This window comes from Chinchilla lanigera, unplaced genomic scaffold (assembly GCF_000276665.1).
Source record: "Chinchilla lanigera isolate Chin_1 unplaced genomic scaffold, ChiLan1.0 scaffold00017, whole genome shotgun sequence".
NCBI classification, from domain to species: Eukaryota; Metazoa; Chordata; class Mammalia; order Rodentia; family Chinchillidae; genus Chinchilla; species Chinchilla lanigera.
This window is the reverse complement of record NW_004955418.1, coordinates 1,726,048-1,748,689: the sequence shown is the minus strand read 5'-3', so window position 1 is coordinate 1,748,689 and position 22,642 is coordinate 1,726,048. Positions and strand designations below refer to the sequence as shown.

At 37.5% G+C, this 22,642-nt stretch overlaps 1 protein-coding gene across 2 annotated transcripts in view; it reads left to right on the top strand.

Moving 5' to 3' along the window:
- Ctnna1 (catenin (cadherin-associated protein), alpha 1, 102kDa) overlaps window positions 1-22,642 on the top strand; it is a 161,869-nt gene that overhangs the window by 5,734 nt on the left and 133,493 nt on the right. For both annotated transcript variants that reach the window (XM_005382092.2, XM_013513007.1), the window contains 2 exons: window positions 19,530-19,636; window positions 21,647-21,842. In XM_005382092.2, the coding sequence (XP_005382149.1) occupies window positions 19,532-19,636; window positions 21,647-21,842 (301 nt within the window). In that variant the 5' untranslated portion in view covers window positions 19,530-19,531. Of the gene's footprint in view, window positions 1-19,529; window positions 19,637-21,646; window positions 21,843-22,642 lie in introns of those variants that run through there.

Genomic DNA, 22,642 nt, shown 5'->3' with positions numbered 1-22,642 from the left:
GAAATAATTTGTGCTTTTGAGTTGATGAAAGTTGAGTAATTGCACGGTGTTGATATGGCATGTTAATAGTCACCTATTTCATTAAGTAGCTTCTTTAATTTTTCTGTTAGACATTTAGCATGCTTGCTTCCAGGACTACTTTAGTTTGTAGCTAAATCTTTTGCCCATCCTTGATTATTACTTTAGAATAGCTACTACTTTTTTTTTTTTTAAAAACATCCCCAGCTGTTTTTCAATTTTTTTCTTTTTAAAAGTTTTATTTGAATACTGGTCCATGGTTTGCACAAACTTCAAATTTTTAATACCTGTTTCTAGTACATAATGTTTACATTCCTTGTGTGGAGTTGGTGATTGTGCATAACACGGTTTAATTTCTCTTTTCATCCCCTTTCTCTCTCTTCCATCCTTCCTTCACTTCTTAAAAGTGGAGTTCTTTTTTTTTTTTTTTCTTTTTGAAACAGGGTTTCACTGTATGGTTCAGGCTGGCCTTGAACGCACTTTGTAGCCCAGGCTGACCTCGAACTCTGTAGCAATCCTCCTGCCTCAGCCTCTCCAGTGCTGGGATTACAGGTGTGCACCACCATGCCTGGCTTAAAATATCTCAATTAAATAAATGTAACAGTTTTTTGGGACAGTCATGCACGTACCACAAGTGGTTCAAATGGGTGGGAATGTATTAAGAAAAAAAGTTAGACACATCAGGCGTCTGAGAGAGTGTCACAGAGCTGCAGTTGCCCAGGTGACTGTGAATTTGCCTCTAGGCCTTGAAAATGTTGCCTATGTTACCTGAGAGGACTGCACAGTGTATGGAATTGGACACACTGGTTTGACTTGCTGTGCCTCATGCTGTTTGCTCATGTGGTGGGAGTACTATGCTGAATTAGCCATTATTGAAAGTTTAAAGTGTGTGAAAATAACCGCACTTCATAATAAAATGTCAACATTTCCCTTGTGGGTTGGAACGTGTAAGTATTCATTATTTTCTTCAGATTTTTAAAAATAACAGTCATGCTTTTTCTTCATATGTAAGTATTCCTCAACTCCATTTCTAATGGAGCTTGAAATTAGCATACATTATTATTTACTTGTTGATGGACTGTCATATATCAAGCTTTCTCTTTTTTTTTTTTTAAGACTGGGTCTCACTGTTCAGTTCAGGCTGGCCTTGAACTTACTATGTAGCTCAGGCAATATGTAGTCTTCTGCTTCAGCCTCCCAAGTGCTGAGATTATAGGCATGCACCATCATGCCTGGCCAACTTACTTTTTAAAAATTTTTATTTTTGGGGGCTGGGGATTTAGCTCAGCGGCAAAAGCGCCTGCCTGGCAAGCGCAAGGTCGTGAGTTCGGTTCCTGGTACTGGAGAAAAACCAAAAAATCAAAAAAAAAAAAAAATTTATTTTTTTAAGCTAGCTTTTTGATTGGGATTTCAATGCATGCTTTTTCACAAGCTGCAAGTTTGAGGTAATGCATATAACTATAACTTTGAACTCAAAGGGCGACTTTGGATGTTCTAAATATTTGTAACAAAGATTTGATCATTTGAAATAATTATGAGTAGTGTGATTTGATTTTTTTCTATACGTCTGGCATCTTTTGCTTGTTCTCAATAAATGAAAGAATGGAACTATATTGTGGGTGTTTTTGTTTTTTCCTTAAAGATCAATAACTTTACAAAAGACATCTTTATTTTTTATTTTTTTTATTTATTTATTTTTGGAGACAGAGTCTCGCTATGCAGTTCGGGCTGGCCTTGAGCTTACTTTGTAGCCTAGGCTGGTCTCAAGTGATCCTCTTGCCTCAGCCTTCTGAGTGCTGGGATTACAGGCATCTACAGCCACGCCCGGTTATCTTTTGTATTGCAGTTTTGTAATGAGTAGTTAATCCTGTTTAATCTTAGTGTTAAATAATTGGTTTTATTCCTTAATAATTTAAACGCTGATTTTTTCCTGGATTGCTTAGTTTTGGCTATTTTATTGTATTACATTGAGATTTTCTTTTTTAAGGGGCTTCATTGTTAAATATTGTCAAAAAAAAATTGTCAGTAAGACCATCAGTTGTCTCAAATGTTTTATTGGTATGGTTTATATTATTTTGTTGGTATTTGACGTTCTGAATTGAAGATGTGATTTTAAAGTGTGGTTAACATCAGGGTACATAATCCGGTACTGGTTTATTAACCAAATTAGACTAACAGGCTGTTCTTGAAACTCAAAGTGCTGTCATAATTCAGAAAACACATTTACTGTGGCCTATTTTAAGTGGCATGAAGGATAGGAGCTTCTGTTATAGTCCATGGGCCCTGTGTGGCTGGCTCTAATACTTGCTTTCTTTCCAAGCAAAGATTCATTGTTACCATTCATCCATGATATGTTGAATATTTCATTATACTAAATGCTTCATTATTAATTTAGAATTTTAATCATGGTTTATGAAGTATGATAGTGCTGTGGAGTATGATAGTGCAGCTGAAAGGGAGAGGTAAGTTAAGATTATAGACAGGTCAGTGTTGTGGGATTTTCTACTTCTGAGGATCCCTAAAGGTTTCCTATAATCATGTTACCATTTTCTTACTTCAGTGGATCTGGAGTCCTCTTGTTCTGAGAAAAGCTTTGAACTGACTTGGAAGTATATCTTTAGAAACCTGTCATTTTGCAAAGAAGCAGCTAAGTGAAATGTGAGCTTGATGCTTTAGCAGGGGAAAAAAATCTAAGGAGGTGGAGGATAGCAACACTTGAGAGAATTAAGCTTATTTGGGTTAAAACCAATGAAAGACCGTGCTCCTTAAGTAGTTTAATTAAGTCATAGTCTAAGGCAAAATTTAGTTAGCTGTATATCAGTTACACTGAGGTTCAAGATACAGTACACATTCTTCCCCCCCCCCCCTAGTATTGAGGATTGAATCCAGGGAGTGCTGAGCTACATCCCCAGTTTTTATTTTGAGATGGGGTCTGGTCTCAGACCTGGAATTCTTCCTTAACCTCTATGTCAGTGAGTGTTTACTAGAGAAACAATTGAATACAAGATATATAGATATAGAAGAATTTACAAGATTGGCTTCCAGTGGCCGCCAAGAGTCAGATGTGGACGAGTACAAAAGATCTGTCTGCACTGGAGATCTGAAGGATCTAGTTGAAGACCCAGAGCCTATTGTAGTGTACTGTGTGAGTCTGTATCAGGAGGCCAAAGCCAGGAGATACTGTCCAAGCTGAAGGTGAAGACGAGTTCCTCTGAAGAAACAGAAACAGCCTTCCTTTGTTTCTCTTTATACTATTCTGGTGACAATCCTCTATAGGGTGGGTCTTCCACTCCTTAGGACTGCCACATCCAATTTGGTTGGGAGTTTCTTACTCAAGTTGACACAATAATTTAACTATAACAGTCTCCCTAGTAGCTTATTTACAAGCGGGTTGGGTGCCACCATGCCCCCATGTAATACCTTTTAAAGTATGGCCTGATGATTAGCGTTCTCTTCCTGTGGGAGGTCCTGAGAAGTGCAGAGTATTAGGCCCTACCCTAGACCCACTGAATCACAGTCTCTTTTAGCAAGATCTTCAGAAATATACAGTCTGTATTCATATTCATATTTCCCCAGTTGACCCAGTGATGTACTTTTTTTTTAAAATCAGGAGATCACATATTGCATTTGTTTGTTATGTTTAAGTCTTAATTTTCAGTGTTTTTTCTTTTTTCCTCTGCATGACTCTTTCAGAGTGTTTAGGCATGTTTTGTAGTTTGGATTTGTCTGATAGGTGGTGATGTTTCTTTCTTTGCAAAGTTTAAACACTTGATTAAATAGCATCTGCTAGATTTCTCTTTTGTCAAGACATACTTCCTTTTGGTCTTAATATTTAATTGCTGTGATACCTGCTTGAGAGTTCTTATTAATCTTTCTGTCCGTGGTATCTAGTAGGATCCCAGAATAAGGTACAATAATACTGAGGTTCACAAATGCTGCTGCTTTTTTTTTTTTTTTGTCTTTGACACAGGATTTCACAGTGCAGTTCAGGCTGGCTTTGAACTCACTTTATAGCCCAGGCTGGCCTAGAACTTGCAGAGATTCTTCATCCTCACATTCCCAAGTGCTGGGATTAACAATTCCACTTGCAAACAAAAGCCTTTGACAAAATTTTTCTTCAGTTTGCAAACTTTGCATTGGGTGACAAAACATGACACCAGGGCTATCTTCCCCACACAAACACAAATGAAGCTACCTTTCCCAAGGTCATAAAACCAAGATACTACTGGAATTGGTCAGTCCTTGATGAATGAGTGATAAAATAGGTAATCAAAGGTGTATACTACAAGTTTTGGAGTCAGTTCTTGATTGTTTTCCTATGCTACAATGTGGGTAACCACCTGGACACTCTAGTCAAGTCCAGACATCTTTTTGCCTGTGTCTATAAGAAAACTGCATTCCTTTTCCTCCTGTGAGCTTCTTGGCTGTGTGAAATGTTTTTTTGCCTTTTAGTATCATTGTTCTGAAACAAAAACATCTCCCTCTTTTCTGTGCCTCTAGTCCAGATGCTTGTTTCATACTCTTTGCTTTTCAGACTACAGTCATCCAGTTTCTTAGGGAAACTGGGACTTCCTGTGCAGCCATAATTGATTGTCTGTTACGAAAGCCTAATGCAGCTTTCTGTTAAACACTTTTATTGTTGGCCAGGCGTAGTGGTGCAGGTCTGTAATCCCAGCACCCTAGAGGCTGAGGCAGGAGGATTGCTAGCTTGGGCTACAAAATGTGTTCATAATGAACTGTGTAGTGAAACCCTGTCTCAAAAAGCTCCCCCCCACCCCGAAAAAAAAATCCATTGTTAATGATCTTAACCATAATGGGATGGAAGATAAGTGAATAAACTGTATATATCTGGCCCATACAGCAAACTGTGACACCTCAGAAGCTTGTTTTTGTTTTTACTTTCACTTTACCTCTCACCTCTTCTTGGTCTGTTTTAGTCACATTGAACTTCCCTTTAAGACCTTGAAGGTATTACTACATTTCTACCTCATCTCTGATACCTCTTCCTGGAATGCCTTCCTGGAAGAACTTGACTGGTTCTTCACTGCCTTTCAGATTTTACCTCAAATGTTCTCAAGACAGAAAGGTTCTATAAAGAACCTACTAATTGCATTACCATTTCCCTACTTACTTTTCTTCCTAGCACTGTTACTGTCTTATTTGTGTACTTACTTATAGCATTACTGCAGTGAGCTTAAAGGCCAGGGTCCTTTTTATTTTGGTCTTGCTGCTGTCGGGAATAGTGCCTGTACAGAGGAGACACTCAAATATTTGCTGAATGAGTGGCTAAATGCCCCTCTCCCTTCTTAGGTTTACATTTTTTCCCTTTATGTAGTGCTTTTGGTGGTCATTGTGCTTCCTGATACTTAGGGCATGAAAGTTTTATTCAGCTGTTCCCTGTTTCCCTCAAAAAAATAAAAGAAACAAGAGTTTTAAAAGTATTTTATTGGCCATTTATTTATTTATTTATTTAGTGGCTTTTTTGAGACAAGGTCTCACTGTGTAGCCTAGGCTGGCCTCGAGCTCATAGCCATCCTCCTCCCTCAGCCTCCCGAGTGCTGGGATTACAAGCGTGTGCCACCACACCTGGCTATGATTATTTTTAAAAGATCTGGTCAATTGTCATTTTTTTCTGATAGTGAGGTAGAAGAAATAAAGATAGGTAGAAAGGAGACAAGAAAAGTATAACTTAGAAAACTGTAGCTTTAGGACATAATCGAAGTTATCCAAGGTTATAATGCCTTTTCACTCCTAGACCTGTCTTTCAAGCTCTTCACTCCTAAACTCATAGGAGTCTTGAAGATGATATTAAATCTGTAAATTGGGCAGGGTTTTTTCCTGTTAGTACTGTAAGTCCACAAATTAGATGGACTTTGGCCCTCAAAAAAAGCAGCACTATTAATTGGATGCCATATTTGTAAACTTCAGACACATACAAATGGTTTGCATTTTAACCCAGTTGATAAAGCCAGTTTCTGCTAATGGATAACCTGACAGACACTAGGTCAATGATAATAACTAAAAAAAATAAACATATTAGGTCACCTGTTTTGAAGATACCTCCAAGACCACATATATACTTTGACCCTAGACCATAGTATGCCTCACCCCTTGAGTGCTTGTATTACTTTTTAAGTTTTTAATTCTTATTAGTACATATTTGCAGTACATAATGATTACATTTAATTGTAGAGAATTGAGAATTGGTACATGAGCTTGGCATGGTGGCCCACGTCTGTAATCCCAGCACTTGGGAGGCTGAGGCAGGAGGATTGTTGCAAGTTTGAGACCAGCCTGGGCTACAAAGTGAGCTCAAGGTCAGCCTGAACTACATAGAAAGACCCTATCTCAAAAAAAAAAAAAAAAAAAAAAAAAAGAATTGGTAAATGTACATAACAGATCTCAGTTCTTTTTTTCTCCCTTTACTCTACTCTCCTTTTAAAAAATTTATTTTTGCCTGCATCAGATTCATTTATTTTATAAACTGTCATTAAGTTGATTGTAATAGACATAGATGAACAACCAGACTAACAGGCCAAGAAATATATATAACACATAGGACAATTATACTAAATCAAGGTACACTTTTATTTATTTATTTTTGTCTTTTTGAGATAGGCTCTTGCTCTGCAATTCAGGCTGGCCTTGAACTCACTTTGTAGCCCAGCCTGGCCTCAAACTTGCAGCAATCCTCCTGCCTTATCCTCCCAAGTGTTGAGACACAGGCGTTTGCCACCATGCTGGGCAAGGCACACTCTTAGAGACATTGTCCATGCTGGCTTACAGTAACTTTTTTGGTCTTTTTTTCCCTATTTTCTATCTCTTATTTTGCGCTTTATTTGTATATTGGATTTGTCATAAGGCAAACCATGCAATATTTAAGCTTGTAAGTCTAATTTACTTCAGTTAACATGGTTGCAAGTTGCTTCCACTTTCCTTCAAATGAGTGATTATTTTTCTATATGGCAGAGTAGTATGCCATTGTGTATGAACACCACATTTTCTTTGTTCACGCATCTGTTGGTGGACATACAACAGTCTGTTTCCAACATTTAGCTGTTATGAGCTTGGCGTGGTGGCACATGCCTGTAATCCCAGCACTCGGGAGGCTGAAGCAGGAGAATCATGAGTTCAAGGCCAGTTTGGGCTACTTACGCGAGTTCAAGGTTAGCCTGCACTACACAGCTAGACCCTGTTTCCAAAGAAACAGATTTAGTTATTATGAATTGTGTGGCTATAAACATGGGTATGTATGTATCACTGTGATATGATATCTTTAATTAACTCAGTATGATACCTAAAAGAGATTCATAATCACTAACCAGCCCTCACCCCAGCATTTGCCAGAATTCATGTGTTTCTAGACTATAACCCACTCTCAGATCCCAGCCCCAACAGAGAAAGAAGCCTGGTGGATTAAGAGGGCTCCACTTTTACCAGTGTGAAGAAGAGGAATCCTCATCTCCTAAAAGTTCAGATGTGACCCTATAGGTTTAATGAGGATCAGCAACCTGTGTACAGCAAATTATAAACTGTCTAGTGCAGCTGTCAGTGACTACTTCCAGTGGGTGTCCCATGAACCTGTTCTTCCCCTGGTCCAAATTCAGCAGGTCTGGCTTGGCAAGGCAGCAGCCCAGAATCCCTTTCCAGAACTTTTGTGGCCAAAAGATTTGTCAGCGAGCTCACGGAAAGTCTCTCTGCTTTTTCTTGCTTTCTTCCTTGAAACTTGAAGTCAGTCCCACTGTTTTCTCAACTGCTCCTGCTTCCATCCACCAAAGAAACTCCAGAAACACACTTAACAGCATGACATGTTGGAAAAACACAGAATCTTGGCTGTGCTTCCTAGCTTTTAACTTTGGACAAAATCTGTCAACCTGTCAGAAACCCAGTTTCTACACCTACAAAAAGAAGTATTTTACAACAATCTAATGGGATACATGTGAGAACTAGCTGAGGGTAGGACGTGGATAGTGGTCGGCGTAGAGTCAGCCCTTAAGTTGAGTTACCTTTCCTTTGCCTTCAAGAAAGTGGTAGTTTTTATGATGAAGAGGAGAGAAAATAACAATAAAACACTTAATGAACCTCACCTCAAATAGTCCAGAGCAGTGCAGTACTTAGTACATAATCTGTAGGGTAGCGTAGTTAGGGTGACTGGAATACATTAAAGGTAGAGGGAGCTATATTTATGTGTTTTGATTTTTTGAGACAGAGTCTTACTATGTAGTTGAGGCTGGGCTTGAACACATTATATAGCTTAGGCTGGCCACAGGTGATCTTCCTGCTTCAGCCATCCCTAGCACTGGGATTACAGGCATGTGCACCACGCCCAGCTATACCTGTTTTTTTCAGGGTCTTTTTTTTGTTGTTGTTGTTCATGAATGGATGTTGGATTTTGTCACTTTTTCTGTGTCTATTGAGATGATCATGTGATTTTTGTTCTTCTGTTTATGTGGTGTATTTCCTTTATTGATTTGCATATGTTGAAGCATTCCTGCATCCCTGGAATAAATCCTACTTGGTCGTGATGTATGATCTTTTTGATGATTTGTTATATTCTATTTACCAGTATCTCATTGAGAAGTTTTGCATCTGTGTTCATTAAAGAGATTGGCCTATAGTTCTCTATTTTGGTTGAATGCTTTTCCGGTTTTGGGTAATGATTGCTTCCAGAAATGACTTTGGGAGTACTGCTTCACTTTTGATTTCATTAGTTTGTGGGGTATTGATTTTAGATCTTCTCTGAAGTTCTTGTAAAGTTTGGCAGTGAATCTGTCCGGATCTGGGCTTTTTGTAATTGGTAGGTTTTTTTTTTTTCCATTCTTCCATTTCATTGATATTGAAGTATTCAGGATTCTTATATCATCTTAGTTCAGCTTTGGTAGTTCACATGTATCTAGGAAGCTATCCATTTCTTCTTAGTTTTCCATTTTATGAGGATACAGATTCTCAAAATAGTTACCGATGTTCTGGATTTTGGCACAATATATTGTAATTTTGCCTTTTTCATTTCTAATTGCATGGATTTGGGATTTATTTTGGTCAGATTGGCTAAGGGTTTGTCTATTTTGTTTATTCTTTCAAAACACCAACTCTTTGATCTGATATTTTGGCTTTTTTTGGTCTCAATTTCATGAGACCAAAGAATGTATTTTGTTGTTGGATGGAATACTGTAGCTAATCTATTAAGTCCTTGTGTTTGAAGGTTTGGTTCACCTTATATCTCTTTGTTGATTTTTGTGTTGTTTTGTCTAGTTGATATTTGTGATAATGGGTTATTGAGATTCTCTGTCATAATTGTATGGGTGTTCATCTGATTTTTTATGTCCATTTGTATTTGTTTTATGAAGTTAGGCATGAGTGTTTGGTGCATATATGTTTATAATTGTATCTTCTTGTTGAATTGTTCCCTTAACTAATGTGTAGTGACTTTTGTTGTGTCTTCTGATCAGTCTTGGCTTGAAATTAGGATAGCTACTCTTTTTTTCCAGAGTTCTATTGCATAGACTATTGTTTTCCATCTTTTGATTTTTAATTTGTGAGTTTTTTTGTTTTTTTATTTTTTTATTTTTTGGTACTGGGAATTGAACTCATGACCTCAGGCTTGCGAGGCAAGCACTTATGCTGCTGAGCTATATCCCCGGCTAGTTTTTTGAATTAAGTATGTTTTTCATATACTGTATATCATTTTGATCTTGATCCATTCTGCCAGTCTATGCCTTTTGATTTGGGAATTAAGGCCATTCACATTTTGTTTGTTTTTCTTCCGGTACCAGGAACTGAACTCATGACCTTGCACTTCACATTGAATTTTAACTGAGAGGTGTTGACTTATTTCTGTCATTGCATTATTTTGCTGTGGCTGATTTCCTTCTTATTTCCCCTTTGCTTAGCTGCTCATCCTGCCAGGTGTGTTCATTCTTTTTGACTTATTGGTGGTGTTTCATTGTCTCTTTCTAGGACATGCTGGACAATTTTTTGTAATGCTGGTTTGATGATCATGAATTTCTTGACTTGCTCTTTGTCATGGAAATACGTTATTTCGTTGTTAATTTTGTTACTTATCTTTTTTTTTTTTTTTGTACTGGGAATCAAACTCAGGACCTTGCGTTTGCCAGGCAGGCGCTGTGCTGCTGAGCTATATCCCTGGCCCTTCACTGTCAGTTTTGAAGGAGTTTTGTAGGATACATAGATTGGGGTTGGAAGTTGTCTTTTAGGGCTTGAAATACTTCCAAGGCTCCCTGGCCTTTGAGGTTTGTGTAGAGAAGTCTGCTGTGACTCTTTTATTTTTATATTTTATTTTTAAATTTTGAGACAAGGTTTTGCTATGTAGTTTAGGCTGGCCTTGATCTCACTGTGTAGCCCAGACTGGCCTCAAATTCGTGGTACATCTCCTGCCTCAGCCTCCTAATGTAAAATAAATACATACATATGTACATACATACCTACACATATATATGAAATAAATTTTTTTCCCTTAGTACTAACGATTGAACCCAGGGGCTCATGCATCCTTGCAAGCACTCTAGTGCTAAGCTACATTCCAACCCCTTTAAAAACATGTTACTTTGACACTGGGAAGCTGAGGCAGGAGGATCATAATTTCCAGCCAGCCTAAGCAACTTAGTGAGACCTTGTCTCAAAATAAAGAAGAGCTGAGGACACAACTCAGTGGCTTTGGGCTCAATCTTCAGTAATGCCAAAAAGAAAACAAGTTATTTTGAGATGGGTTCACTAAATTGTCCAGGCTGGCCTTGAACTTTGGATCTTTCTGCTTAGCCTCTTGAGTAGCTGGGAATGCAGGTGTGTGCCACCACACCCAGCTGAGCGAGTCTTAACTATAAGAACTACCCTGTTTTTTGGATATTTACCAGGAGATGTGAGAGTTGAGGTTTCAATAGCGGTGTTAACTCTACTTAATGCAGATACATCCTGGCATATCCATGACAGTACGGAGTACTGTAATCTAGGATCCCAGATCTTGTGCAGTATGACATTTAACATTGCTTTGGGTATGTGTAATTTCTAAATTTCCCTACTTGCATTTAAACAAACCATCCTGAGACTTCATTAACATAGGCTTGCTTTTAAAAAATTGATTTTGAGTAGTAGGGTAAGGTAAACTAAAAGCTTTGCAGCAGATTCATTTTAAGAATGATGTGGCCATTCTATTGTAAATGATCTTTTTATGTCTTTGGAGAAGGTATGTAGCTCTTTGTACAAATGAGGCAGTTTGCCAGCAGTGAGCTTCCTTGGTTCTGATGGAACTATGCTTTTTATTTTCTCCTTGTTGCTTCTGTTTCACTTTCTCACATACAGATTGCTGGCCAAACTACTGCATCTCTGTTCTTTTCAAAATTTATAGTGATATTTTGCTTTATTGCCAGGATTTCCATTTATAAGGTAATGAAGACTGAATACTACAGTTTAACTTTTTATTTAGTTCCACTAAGTATAATCCTTCCTAGAAAAACTTAAGGTTGTTGTAATTCATTAAGGTTGGCTAGCTCTAGTAGGTTTTGTAATAGATCTTTAGAAAGAGTGCTCTGTAAGTTAATTGGAAAGCTAGAAACTGCCTAGAGTTTTATAAGTTATTTGTTCAGCTACTCTAAACAACATGTTAATTATAGAGAACCAAAAGATATGACTAAGATTAAGGAAGAAGCTTTTTCTTGGTAGGGTTATAAATATTTTTGAATCAGGTTGCATAAATTCAGTTCAACTAATCCTGTGTCTGCTCTGCATAAAGTACCTTGCCAGCAATTTAAGGATACATAAACATAGTTATGATTTTCTTTTTTTTTTTTTTTTTTTTAAAGACAGGGTCTCCCTATGTAGCTCAGGTTGACCTTGGACTCACTGTGTAGCCCAGGCTGGCCTTAAACCCACGGTGATCCTCCTGCCTCAGCCTCCCAAGTGCTGGGATTATAGGCGTGTGCCACCATGCCTGGGCATAGTTATCATCCTCAGACAGGCTAAGTCTGAGAAAATTGATCAAGTTTAGTAAAACTGTTCAAAAGCTGATGACAACATAATGAGATAACATAATGAAAAGATCATTGGAAATTTCAGGGCTGTAAGGATGTAGAATGTAGAATTCAACCACTTCCATTTTATAGATGAGAAAAACCAAGATCTCGAGAGGTGAAGACAGCTGTGCAAGGTCAGAGAATAACTTAGTGACAAAACTTACTAGAAGCTGGTGTTCTTTCTAATGGAACACATTCTCTTTAGATTTTAAGCTTTCTGTTTTTATTTTTTGAAATCATTTAGGGTTGGGAGGTCATCATAAGCATTACTTGGCCCATAGCATAGTTTAATAATGTTCAGTGTCAGTCTTGGCAGGGCTTCTGATTAAAGATGCCATACAAGGCAATCTGCTTCCATCATAGTTATTGAAAGTCTAGAAAACACATGAATGAGTTCTCAATTTTCTAGTGTCAGTATATGTCAAGTTTCTCAATGTAAGTGAGAGATTGAGTCCTTTGCTTTAATCCCTTTGGGGACTGAATCTGATAAATTTTTGTGGAGGAAGAAGGAGAGCTTCTCAGAGGGATTGATTACTGGATGTGGAGTTTTGGAAATAGAAGAGATTTCAGGGGAGAATCTTATTCAGAGGTTGTGGAGTGGTGACCAACATGGCAAACATAGTATCTACACATTTGTCTTGCACAGCAGTGAAATTTTGAGGAAATTGTTGGTAATATTAAAGATGGGAGATTTATGTGAAAATGTGTGTGTGTCTTCTCTTAAAAAGTCAGATGATCTGGTAACTGGTTCTTCGTGATGATTGCTGGGAGTGGATGGGTCACTGGCCACAAGCTTTCTAATTTGGTAGTCCTGGCTCCTACTAGTAGCCCCTTGCCACACCTGGTGAAGGCAGGTGTCTTTTGTAATTCATTATTATGCGTATATTCTGTGGTGCCACTGTGGTGCCTCCCTTACCCCTTTTTTAAAGAAGTTGAGTATTGCTGGGGATGTAGCTCAGTAGTAGAACATGTGCCTAGCATTTGCACTGCCCTCTCCCCCCTGCAATTTTTTTTTAAACCTAGAGTATCAAAATTAGGAAAACAAAAGATCCACAAGGCTTATTTCAGAAAAAAATGTGTATTTCTTTGGGAAAGCAAATTGTTGTATGTTATACTTGCTTAATAATTAAAGATAGGCCAGATGTGGTGGTGCACACCTGTAATCTCTGTACTTGGGAAGGTGAGGCAGAAGGATCACCGTGAATTCAAGACCAGCCTGGGCTGTGTAGAGAGTTGAAGGACAACCTAAACTGCCCAACAAGACCTCAAAAACAAACAAACAAACAAACAAAACCCAAAATTAAAAACAAACATTACCTAAATGTCCACTTGCAGCTGTCTTCTCTTGTTGCTACTTCTTGGCTACCTCCCTCCCTCTACAATCCTGAAATGTTCTTTGTGTCATTTCTGTTGAAGCAGTGTCTATGAAATGTTGGGAAACAGGGGGCAAGTAATTTCTTCTGAAGTGTCTTATCTATGAAATTTGATGACATTTGTTTGAGCTGCAGGCAGCCTTTTAGGAATCTGAAGCATTCTGTATCTTTACTGACTTGGGTTGATCAGTATAGTGGACAAGTAAACGTTAAAGACCAAAGTACAGGCAGGTGCCAGTGAGTGAGAGTGCAAATTTGCCCACCTGCAATGAAAAAAATACTCTAGAAATTGTATTGTGCGCCAGATGTCTAGATTGTAGTTACTAGTTTCTACCCTTTTTCGTAAATAAATCCAGTGGGAGTTATTATGATACTTAAGTATTCAGTTTTTCAGTAAATTTAAGCCTTGATTCTTGCCTCTGTGGTGGTTCCTAAATTTTTCTAAGTACAGTATTCCTTCTGCATTTATGGGTTGGTTTTCTGTTGTTTGGAAGAAGTTTTCCTTTATTCATATTAGCATAGACTCATGCATTATTCAGCGAATCATAGTCTTAATTGGTACAAAGCTTTCTGAAGAAGTTACTGGTTGGTAGTCTTATTTTATAAACGAAACAAGTTCAGAGTAGCTAAGATGATTAAGTGGCATGTCTTGGTTCTGTTGTCTTCCTTACATCTTGTAAAATATTCTACTTTATAATTATAAAACAATCTTTTCTAAATATTTAAGTAATTTTATAATATCAGAAAATATAGTTGAGCTAGGTACTATGGCGAATGCCTGTACTCCTACCTATAGAAGGCTGAAGCAGGAGTTCAGGGTCAGTCTGGTTTATGTAGTAAAACCACAATAGGACAATAACAACAAAAGGCTGGGTATGGTGGTACATGCCTATAATCCTAGCACTCTGGAGTACTGAGGCAGGGCAATTAAGTTTGAGCTCAACCTAGGTAACTGAATGAGATGCTGTCTCAAAAAAAAAAAAAAAAAAAGTTGGATGTAGCTCAGTATAAAGACCCTGGGTTCAGTACCTAGTACCATGCATGCCCTCCCACCTCCTACAAAAGAAAATCAGTTGAGTTAGAAAAAAAAAAAAATCCCATCTGTAATGGGCTGTCCTCAGCATTTACAGATAACATCTCAGTTAATACTTTGATGTATGCATTCAGGTTCTTTTTTTCCTGTCAGTTATATTTCAGATAGTTTTGAAATGACTTTTCTTTTTTTTTTTCCGGTACCAGGAATTGAACTCACGACCTTGCACTTGCCAGGCAGGTGCTGTGCCGCTGAGCTAAATCCCAGCCCCCTGAAATGACTTTTCCATGCTCAGCATATATGGTGAACATTTCCCATAAACTTCTGCAGCATTTCCCCATTTATTTATTTATTGTACCAGGAATCAAACTCAGGACCTTGTGCTTGCCAGGCAGGTGCTTGTGCCACTAAGCTGTATCCAGGACCCCTCCCCCAATTTTAAAAATGAATTTTTGGATATTCAAAGAAGTTAAAAGATGGTGTGTAATGTCCTACCCTATGTCCTTCACCTAGATTCAACAGTTATAGGTAGCTTTTCATAATTTTTTTTTTTTTTTTTTCGTTTGAAGTGGGGTTTTTCTGTGTTACCCAAATGGTCTTGCACTGTTAGGCTTGTTGTCCTATTTCAGTCTCTGGAGTACCTAAGGCTGTATGTGCATGCTACCATTCCTGGTTTTAATAATTCTTTGATCTCTATGCATACATTTTTACTTTTACTGAACCCAAGTTGCAGACATCTTGACATTTTACCCCTAAGTATTTTAACATGTAGCTCTTAAAAGTAGTCTTTTTGAGACAGGGTCTCGCTATGCGGTTCAGGCTGGCCTTGAACTCACTTTGTAGCCCAGGCTGGTCTCGAAATGATCCTCCTGCCACAGCCTCCCGAGTGCTGGGATTGCAGGTGTGCGCCACCACACCCGGCATTTTTCTTTTTTTAAAATGTTTTATTAGTACATGTTTACATTACATAATGATTACGTTTCTTTGGGGATTGGGTATATGTACATCTCATAACATTTCAGTTCCTTTTTTTCTTTTCTCTTTTGGTGTTGGGAATTGAACTCAGGGCCTTGTACTTGCCAGACAGGTGCTGTGCCACTGAGCTACATCCCTGGCCCCTCAGTTCCTTTGTTATCCCTCTTTTCATCTCTTGATCCCCTTCTCATCTGAGAAAGCTCTATCTCCCTACTTTTTATCTATATTTTACTTTATTTTTGTTGTTTTTTTGAGACAGGATCTTACTGTGTAGTTCAGGCTGGCCTTGAACTTGTGGCAAGCCTGCCTTGGTCTCCTGAGTGCTGGGGTTATAATATGTGCCACTGTGCTTGGCTATTTTTTACTTTTTTGAGACAGGATTTTGCTATGTAGTTAAACTAGCACTACGTAGCCCAGGCTGACCTTGAATTTGGGACAGTCCTTTTGCCTCAGCCTCCCTAGTGCTGGGATTACAGGTGTGTACCACAATACCTGGCCTACCTATCTTTTATTTTGCTCTTTATATCTTTCATTTTACTCTTTATTTATATTTTGCAATTTTTAAGCTTGTGTGTCTTATTTCACTTAACATTATGGTCTCAAGGTGCATCTGTTTTATTTTTACAAATGTTATTTTTACAATGTCTCAAGTTTATCCTTTATAGCAGAGTAGTAATCTGTTGTGTGCAAGTGCCACATTTTCTTTATCCATTCATCTGTTGATGGACATTTAGGCTGCTTCCAAGATTTAGCTATTATGAATTGTGTTGCTATAAACATGGATATGCATGTGTTGCTGTAATATGATGTCTTCAACTGTTTGAGGAAGATATCTAGAAGGAGAATAGTTGGTTCAAATGGAATTTCTCTTTTTAGTTTTATGAACTCTCCATACTGATTTCCTTAGTGATTGTGCTAGTTTTCAGTGATTGTGCTAGTTTACATTCCTACCAACGATGTAGAAGGGTTCCTTTTTCCATGCATTCTTGCCAGCATTTGTTATTATTTGATTTCTTGATGATAGAACATATAAAGAACTAAAAAAAATGAGACCCTCCCAAATAAAACACACTTTTAAAAAATGGGCAACTGAAATGAATAGACATTTCTCAGAAGTACAATGGCAATAAATACATGAAAAAATGTTCAACATTGCTGGCCATTAGAGAAATACAAATTAAGACAACACTGAAATTTAGTTCATGTTTGTCTTAGTTACTTTTCTCTTGTTGCTGAGGCAAAATAGCCAACACCCAAAGATAAAGGAGGAAAGGTTATGTAGCTCACCATTCGTGGAGGTTTCAGTCCATAATCAGCTGGCTCCATGGCAGGGTGGCCTGGCTGAGGGACAACCATTCATGGCAGTGAAAGACAGCAAAAGCAACAAGAGCAAAAAGGATAGCAAGCCTCTTTCCTCCCTTATAAGGTAAGCAGGTTACCCACCCTAGGGTGGATCCTCTACATTTTAGGATGTAGAACTGCTGGGTACTTAGTTAAGCTTCTAAACTCAAATTGACACAATGAATCAACCATCACAACATCCTAAGGTGTAAACAACCACCCTAGGACATGTCCTCTACACCCTAGGATGTAGAACTGCTAAGTCGCTTAGTTAAGAAGTTAAACTTCTCAGGTTTACACAATGTATCAACCATTACAATGTTCATTATTACTTTGAAGTAGCCATTAGGTCTCTTGCCAGATTTTATTTGTGTTAATAAAGGAGCATATGTTGTTTTATCACATGTTTGTAAAATAGTTTTATAATAACTCTTTCAATTTTTTTGGTACCCTTTTTTTTGTGTTTGCTTTTTGAGGCAGGATCTCACTGTGTAATCCAGGCTGGCCTCAAACTCATAATCCTCATGCCTCAATCTTTCCAGGTGTAAGCTTCCATGCCTATCTTGTTTGAACTGTACTTCAGTTCATTTATGGTATCTGTGTCAGTTACTTTTGTGACAGAGACAAAGGCATTCTGGAAAAGGGCTTATGTCTGTACTGACCAGTTGTTGTCACTAGCTGCATATAACCACGAAGTACTTGAAATGTGGCTTGTCTGAATTGAGATGTACTATAATTTAAAAATACATACAGTAGTTTAAACACTTAGTACTTAGTAAAACCTCTAGTTTTAAATGTATTGGTTATGTATTGAAATAATAATTTGGATATGTTTGATTAAATAAAGAATGTTAAAATTAATTTCACCAATTTCTTTGTACTTTCTTAATGTAACTATTAGAACATTTTAAATTACATATATGGCTTATGGTTCTATTGAACAGTGCTGATGTATGGGCTTCATGAGACTGCCAAAGGATCAATCCATGGTATTAAAAAAAATTTTCACATTTCTATGAAGAGCTTTAATTAGATTCAGATTAAACATTTAAAACATTTTTATAAATAAAGAATACTTTGTGATAAAGGATACTTCATATTACATCATACTGGGAAACATATATTGTGTTTCTTTTCCATCAATGCTAAGCTTATTTATTTATTTATTTATTTATTTTTTCCGGAATCGAACTCATGACCTTGTGCTTGCCAGGCAGGCACTGTGCCACTGAGCTAAATCCCCAGCCCCTAAGCTTAGTTATTTAAAGAGTGCCTGTGACTAAGTCAACATTTCAGACTTAACCCTTTGTTGCTAAGTAACCAGTCAGGTGATACAAACATAGGAACAGGATTATTAAAGTCACAAATAACCTGGTCCCCTGATAGCTTTTTTATTTTTTATTTTTAAATTTCTTTTTGGTACCAGGAATCGTACTCAGGACCTTGCGCTTGCCAGGCAGGTGCTTATGCCACTGAGCTATATCCCTGGCTCTGATAGCTTTTTTACCCAATGATTTTGACATCCATTATACTTTCCTGACTCATTTATTAGCATGGGGATTATGAAATGGTCATTTTCTTTTTCTTTTTTCTTTTTCTTTTGTCTTTTTGAGACAGGGTCTCTCTATGCAGTTCAGGCTGGCCTGGAGCTCACTTTATAGCCCTGGCTGGTTTCAAACTCTCAAAGATCCTCCTGCTTCAGCCTCCCCAGTGCTGGGATTACTGGAGTGCACCATCATTTTCTAATTCTTCTACATTCATGATAAAAGACATATTCTGTTATCTCTGTTCTTTTGAGGGTCCACCCCTATCTCTGTTCTTTTGAGGGTCCACCCCCATGGTCATAAACATTCATTCATTTATTTATTGAGTTATAGACAGTCACAAGCCCTTTCTTTCTCTTCCTGCTTCCCTTCCCATTCCCACCCCGCTACCCCTTTATCCCTCTTCTTTATCCTGTTAAATGCCCAGGCTGGTCTTAAATTGCTGGACTCAAGTATTCTTTCTGTCTCAGTCTCCCACATAGCTAGGTTTATAGGTATAAGCCATGGTGTTGTGTTCTTTATTCTTTCTGTCATTCTTGTTGAGCCCCCTTCCCCTCCTCCAGTCTTAAAAACCTCCGGTAGGCTAAGGCAGAAGGATCAGATATGAGCACAGTCTCAGTCCAAAGGCCTTGGTTTCAGTGACAGCCCCCTGGCCCCTGCCAAGAAGCTTCTCTTGAATTTAATAATTATTAAGTATGGCTTAACATTTCTTCTGGCTTTGAGTGATACAGTACTTGCAGTTGCATAGGACAGCAGACTTAAGCATTATGTTTAATAGAAGAAACAAAATATTCTTAAAAAATAAATAATAAAGAGAGGTATACCTTTTAGGTAATATTGTACTGTAGTTTGAGTGTTGTGGAATAAGAAAAATCAGGATCTTGCAAAGAAACCCTTTGTTCACTTTAGCATTTTATCTTGGGTGGAAAAACTGGAAATATCTTGGTATCAGAGAACCCCAAAGGGAAAAGTTCTATGTGCTTGAGAATGCTCTTCTATACAGTATCCTGTACTATATATGTAGTATTCTTAGTGTAAATTTGAAATTAAGTGTAAGAGGTTGTAAAGAGTTACTCATGTGCAGGGTAGTTAGAATGATTTCATTTTGTGGGGAATATAGTTTTCCTGGTGTAAAAAATTTTAAGTCTGAAAAGATTTGTTATGTAGTTCATGTTGTATTTCATGTTTCCATGACTTTGGCCTTTTGTTTCTCTCTTAGAAATGACTGCTGTTCACACTGGCAACATAAACTTCAAATGGGACCCCAAAAGTCTAGAGATCAGGACTCTGGCGGTTGAAAGACTATTGGAGCCTCTTGTTACACAGGTAAGAATTTGAAAATGCAAATATATAGCTGTTGTAACAAGGTTCTGTAGCAATACGCCTGGGTTGGGTTACAGACACAAGACAACAGTCTTAATCTGAGTAGTTGAATTTAGATTGATTTGGTTCTACTAGTAACTGAATATTGGTACATGGGTTTATTTAATCCTTTAGAACACAGCTGTTGCCATTTTCTCTTGTCTTATTGCCAGTAGGAGAAGTTGTTGGTTTGTGGTGCAACTTCCTGAATGTTTGCCTTTTGGGAATAATTTCACCCTTCCTGTGAGGGGAAACCTAAGATTGAGACATGGACCCTTGGTTGTTAAGGTTCTTACTCAACCTAATGTCCTTTCTATTGGGTAGACTTAATGATCAGTTAATTCAATTTAAAGATGTAGGTTGGATATGCTCTATTACAAGTACATGTAATGTGATGGCATTTATTAAGTGTCACAAATAGCTATGTATTTTTAGTTTGGGCATAGTTTGAGGGAGAGAGAGCGATAGAGAGATTGAGAGATTTCCTTATTTATTTTAAAGAGAAAAAACAAAATTTCAAAACAAGATAATAGAAGGGTAACAGTGGTTAATATGTTGCGTATTGTTATCTTTGAATTAGTTACTCAGTACATGAGAGATTTATTGATGTTTGCCATCTTTTTTTTTGTTTTCGTTTGCCATCTTTAAAAAATTTCATCCCAACTCAAATATAAACTAGTATTTTATATATATATATATATATATATATATATATATGGGAATATATAGTTAAGACTGTAATGTTTACTTTCTTAAGCCCTCAGTAGGTCTTTTATTTGGCAGATGTATACTATAACAAATTTTTAATCGTCTTCAACCTACAGATCATCTGGTATTGTACTTATTAATGATGGTTAAATATTCTGGGACCTAAAGTACCATCACAGTAGGCTTCTTTGGGCAGTCATCCTTTCTTTGTTAAGGGCCTTTACTAATTAGTTGCTAAGATTTGTATGACTAACCTGAAAAAAGACTGCAGAGGTAAGTTATCTTAAAACATTTTGCAAAGATTGATGGTGTAATCAGGGAGCTGCTCCTAAAAGTAGCTCGCCAAATAAATATTACCAGGTTCTGGGTTGTTCTTCTGTCTTTCTGGAGTTAAATTCCAGATTCTTCTTGACTCCAACAGAGAATTGAGTGAAACAAGCAAAAAGCAGTGACAAGTTAATTTGAAAAAGTAAAAGTGAAGAGTGAGAGAAATTGGTTTTGCAGAGCAAGCTTGGGACGAGTAAAAGGAAAAAGCTAGATGAAACTATACCCTAGAGGGAGCGGGTAGGCTATTGTGAGGAAGGCCACAATAGCAAGCTGTTCTTGGCGTCTGTGTTCTTTTATACTGTCCAGATCTTCTGGCAACTTGTGAGAACTTACATATGGGTCCTGAAAGGCAGTGTTGAGGTCCCACACCTCAGGTTGAGGTCAGGTCTAGGCCATTCTATTGAAAACCTGCTTGAGTTTTTATAAGAAGTCCAGATGCAGGCTTTTGGGAACTGTTCTGCACATGTGTTACAGGGTTTTGTAATTAACAGGTCATGCATATTTCCACAACCAGCTTAGTCTCATCCTAATCTCCTGTGTCATTACCAATAACAAAATGTAACTTTTAGGTAAGTCTCTAAAGTCATTTTTAACATCTGTTTGGAGCTTCTTGGTGACACATGATAAACATTTAATTTGTCTGTAATTATTTTTAAATTTGTGAAATTAAACTAAAAGCCTAATAATATTTGAGGAATTTAATATGTATTATTTTTCTTACACATTGAGAAAGCTAAATTATTTTAGAAACTAAATACGGTACCATTGCTGTGTATGTTAAATATGGAGAGTTATCTTATTTACTGCTTAGCAGAATCTTTTAAATGTGATGTTTCATTTCCTTAGGAGTAACCTATTTTTGCTGTCTTTAAAGGTGTTAGTCTTTCTATTATTTTCATTTTGAATGACTATAGTTTATTTTTTAAATGAAACTTCTAGGTTACAACCCTGGTCAACACCAATAGCAAGGGGCCCTCTAATAAAAAGAGAGGTCGTTCTAAGAAGGCCCATGTTTTGGCTGCATCTGTTGAACAAGCAACTGAGAATTTTTTGGAGAAGGGGGATAAAATTGCAAAGGAGAGTCAATTTCTCAAGGAGGAGCTTGTGGCTGCTGTAGAAGATGTTCGAAAGCAAGGTAGGTTAAGATCACTTTTTATATAAGGAGAGGCAGGCTTTTCTGAAAAATTCCTCTTTTTACCAGGCCCTGGGAAAGGAACCCAGTCCCTTATACTTTACATATTTTGCTACTGGCTTTATCCCTAGTTCCTGCAAAAGGAATCTTTGAAGGGGACTTCTATAATCAGTGTTATTGTTACTAGGCATGTTCAGTAACTTTTTAATCAGGAGAGTTGCTTATAAAAGAATACAGTATATCTTTGTAGAGGGTGAATTCACATCTGTTGGGTGCTTCAAGAGCTAGTCAAGTCAGAAATACAGTAATACAACCTGCTAGGAAATAGATGGGATAGAAGTTTACCTTTCATCCTAAGTGATACCTCCTTTTTGTTCATACTGACCATATGGGATAGTAAAATGGAAAAATATCTAGCCTGGTAATAGTCCTTACTTTGAAAATAGTCTAGAAAATGTTCCTTTCTGTCACACTCGTTTGTTAAACCAGCTGTGCTTGTATTGGTTTGACTTTAATCTAAATAAATCTGGATTTAAGCCAGGCCTGGTGGTATATGCCTATAATCCCAGCACTTGCGAACCTGAGGCAGGAGGATCATTGTGAGTTCAAGGCCAGCCTGGAATACATAGCAAGAACTTGTCCCTCCCTCTAATTTTGGGCTTAAAGGAAATCATGTTTTGAGAAATTTAGAACTGATAAAAGATAAAATGATCATTAATCCACAGCTTACCAGTAATTACCATTGGAAAAAATTGTCACTATTGCTCTAACGTTGAAGACTTTAAATGTGAAAGATAAACACG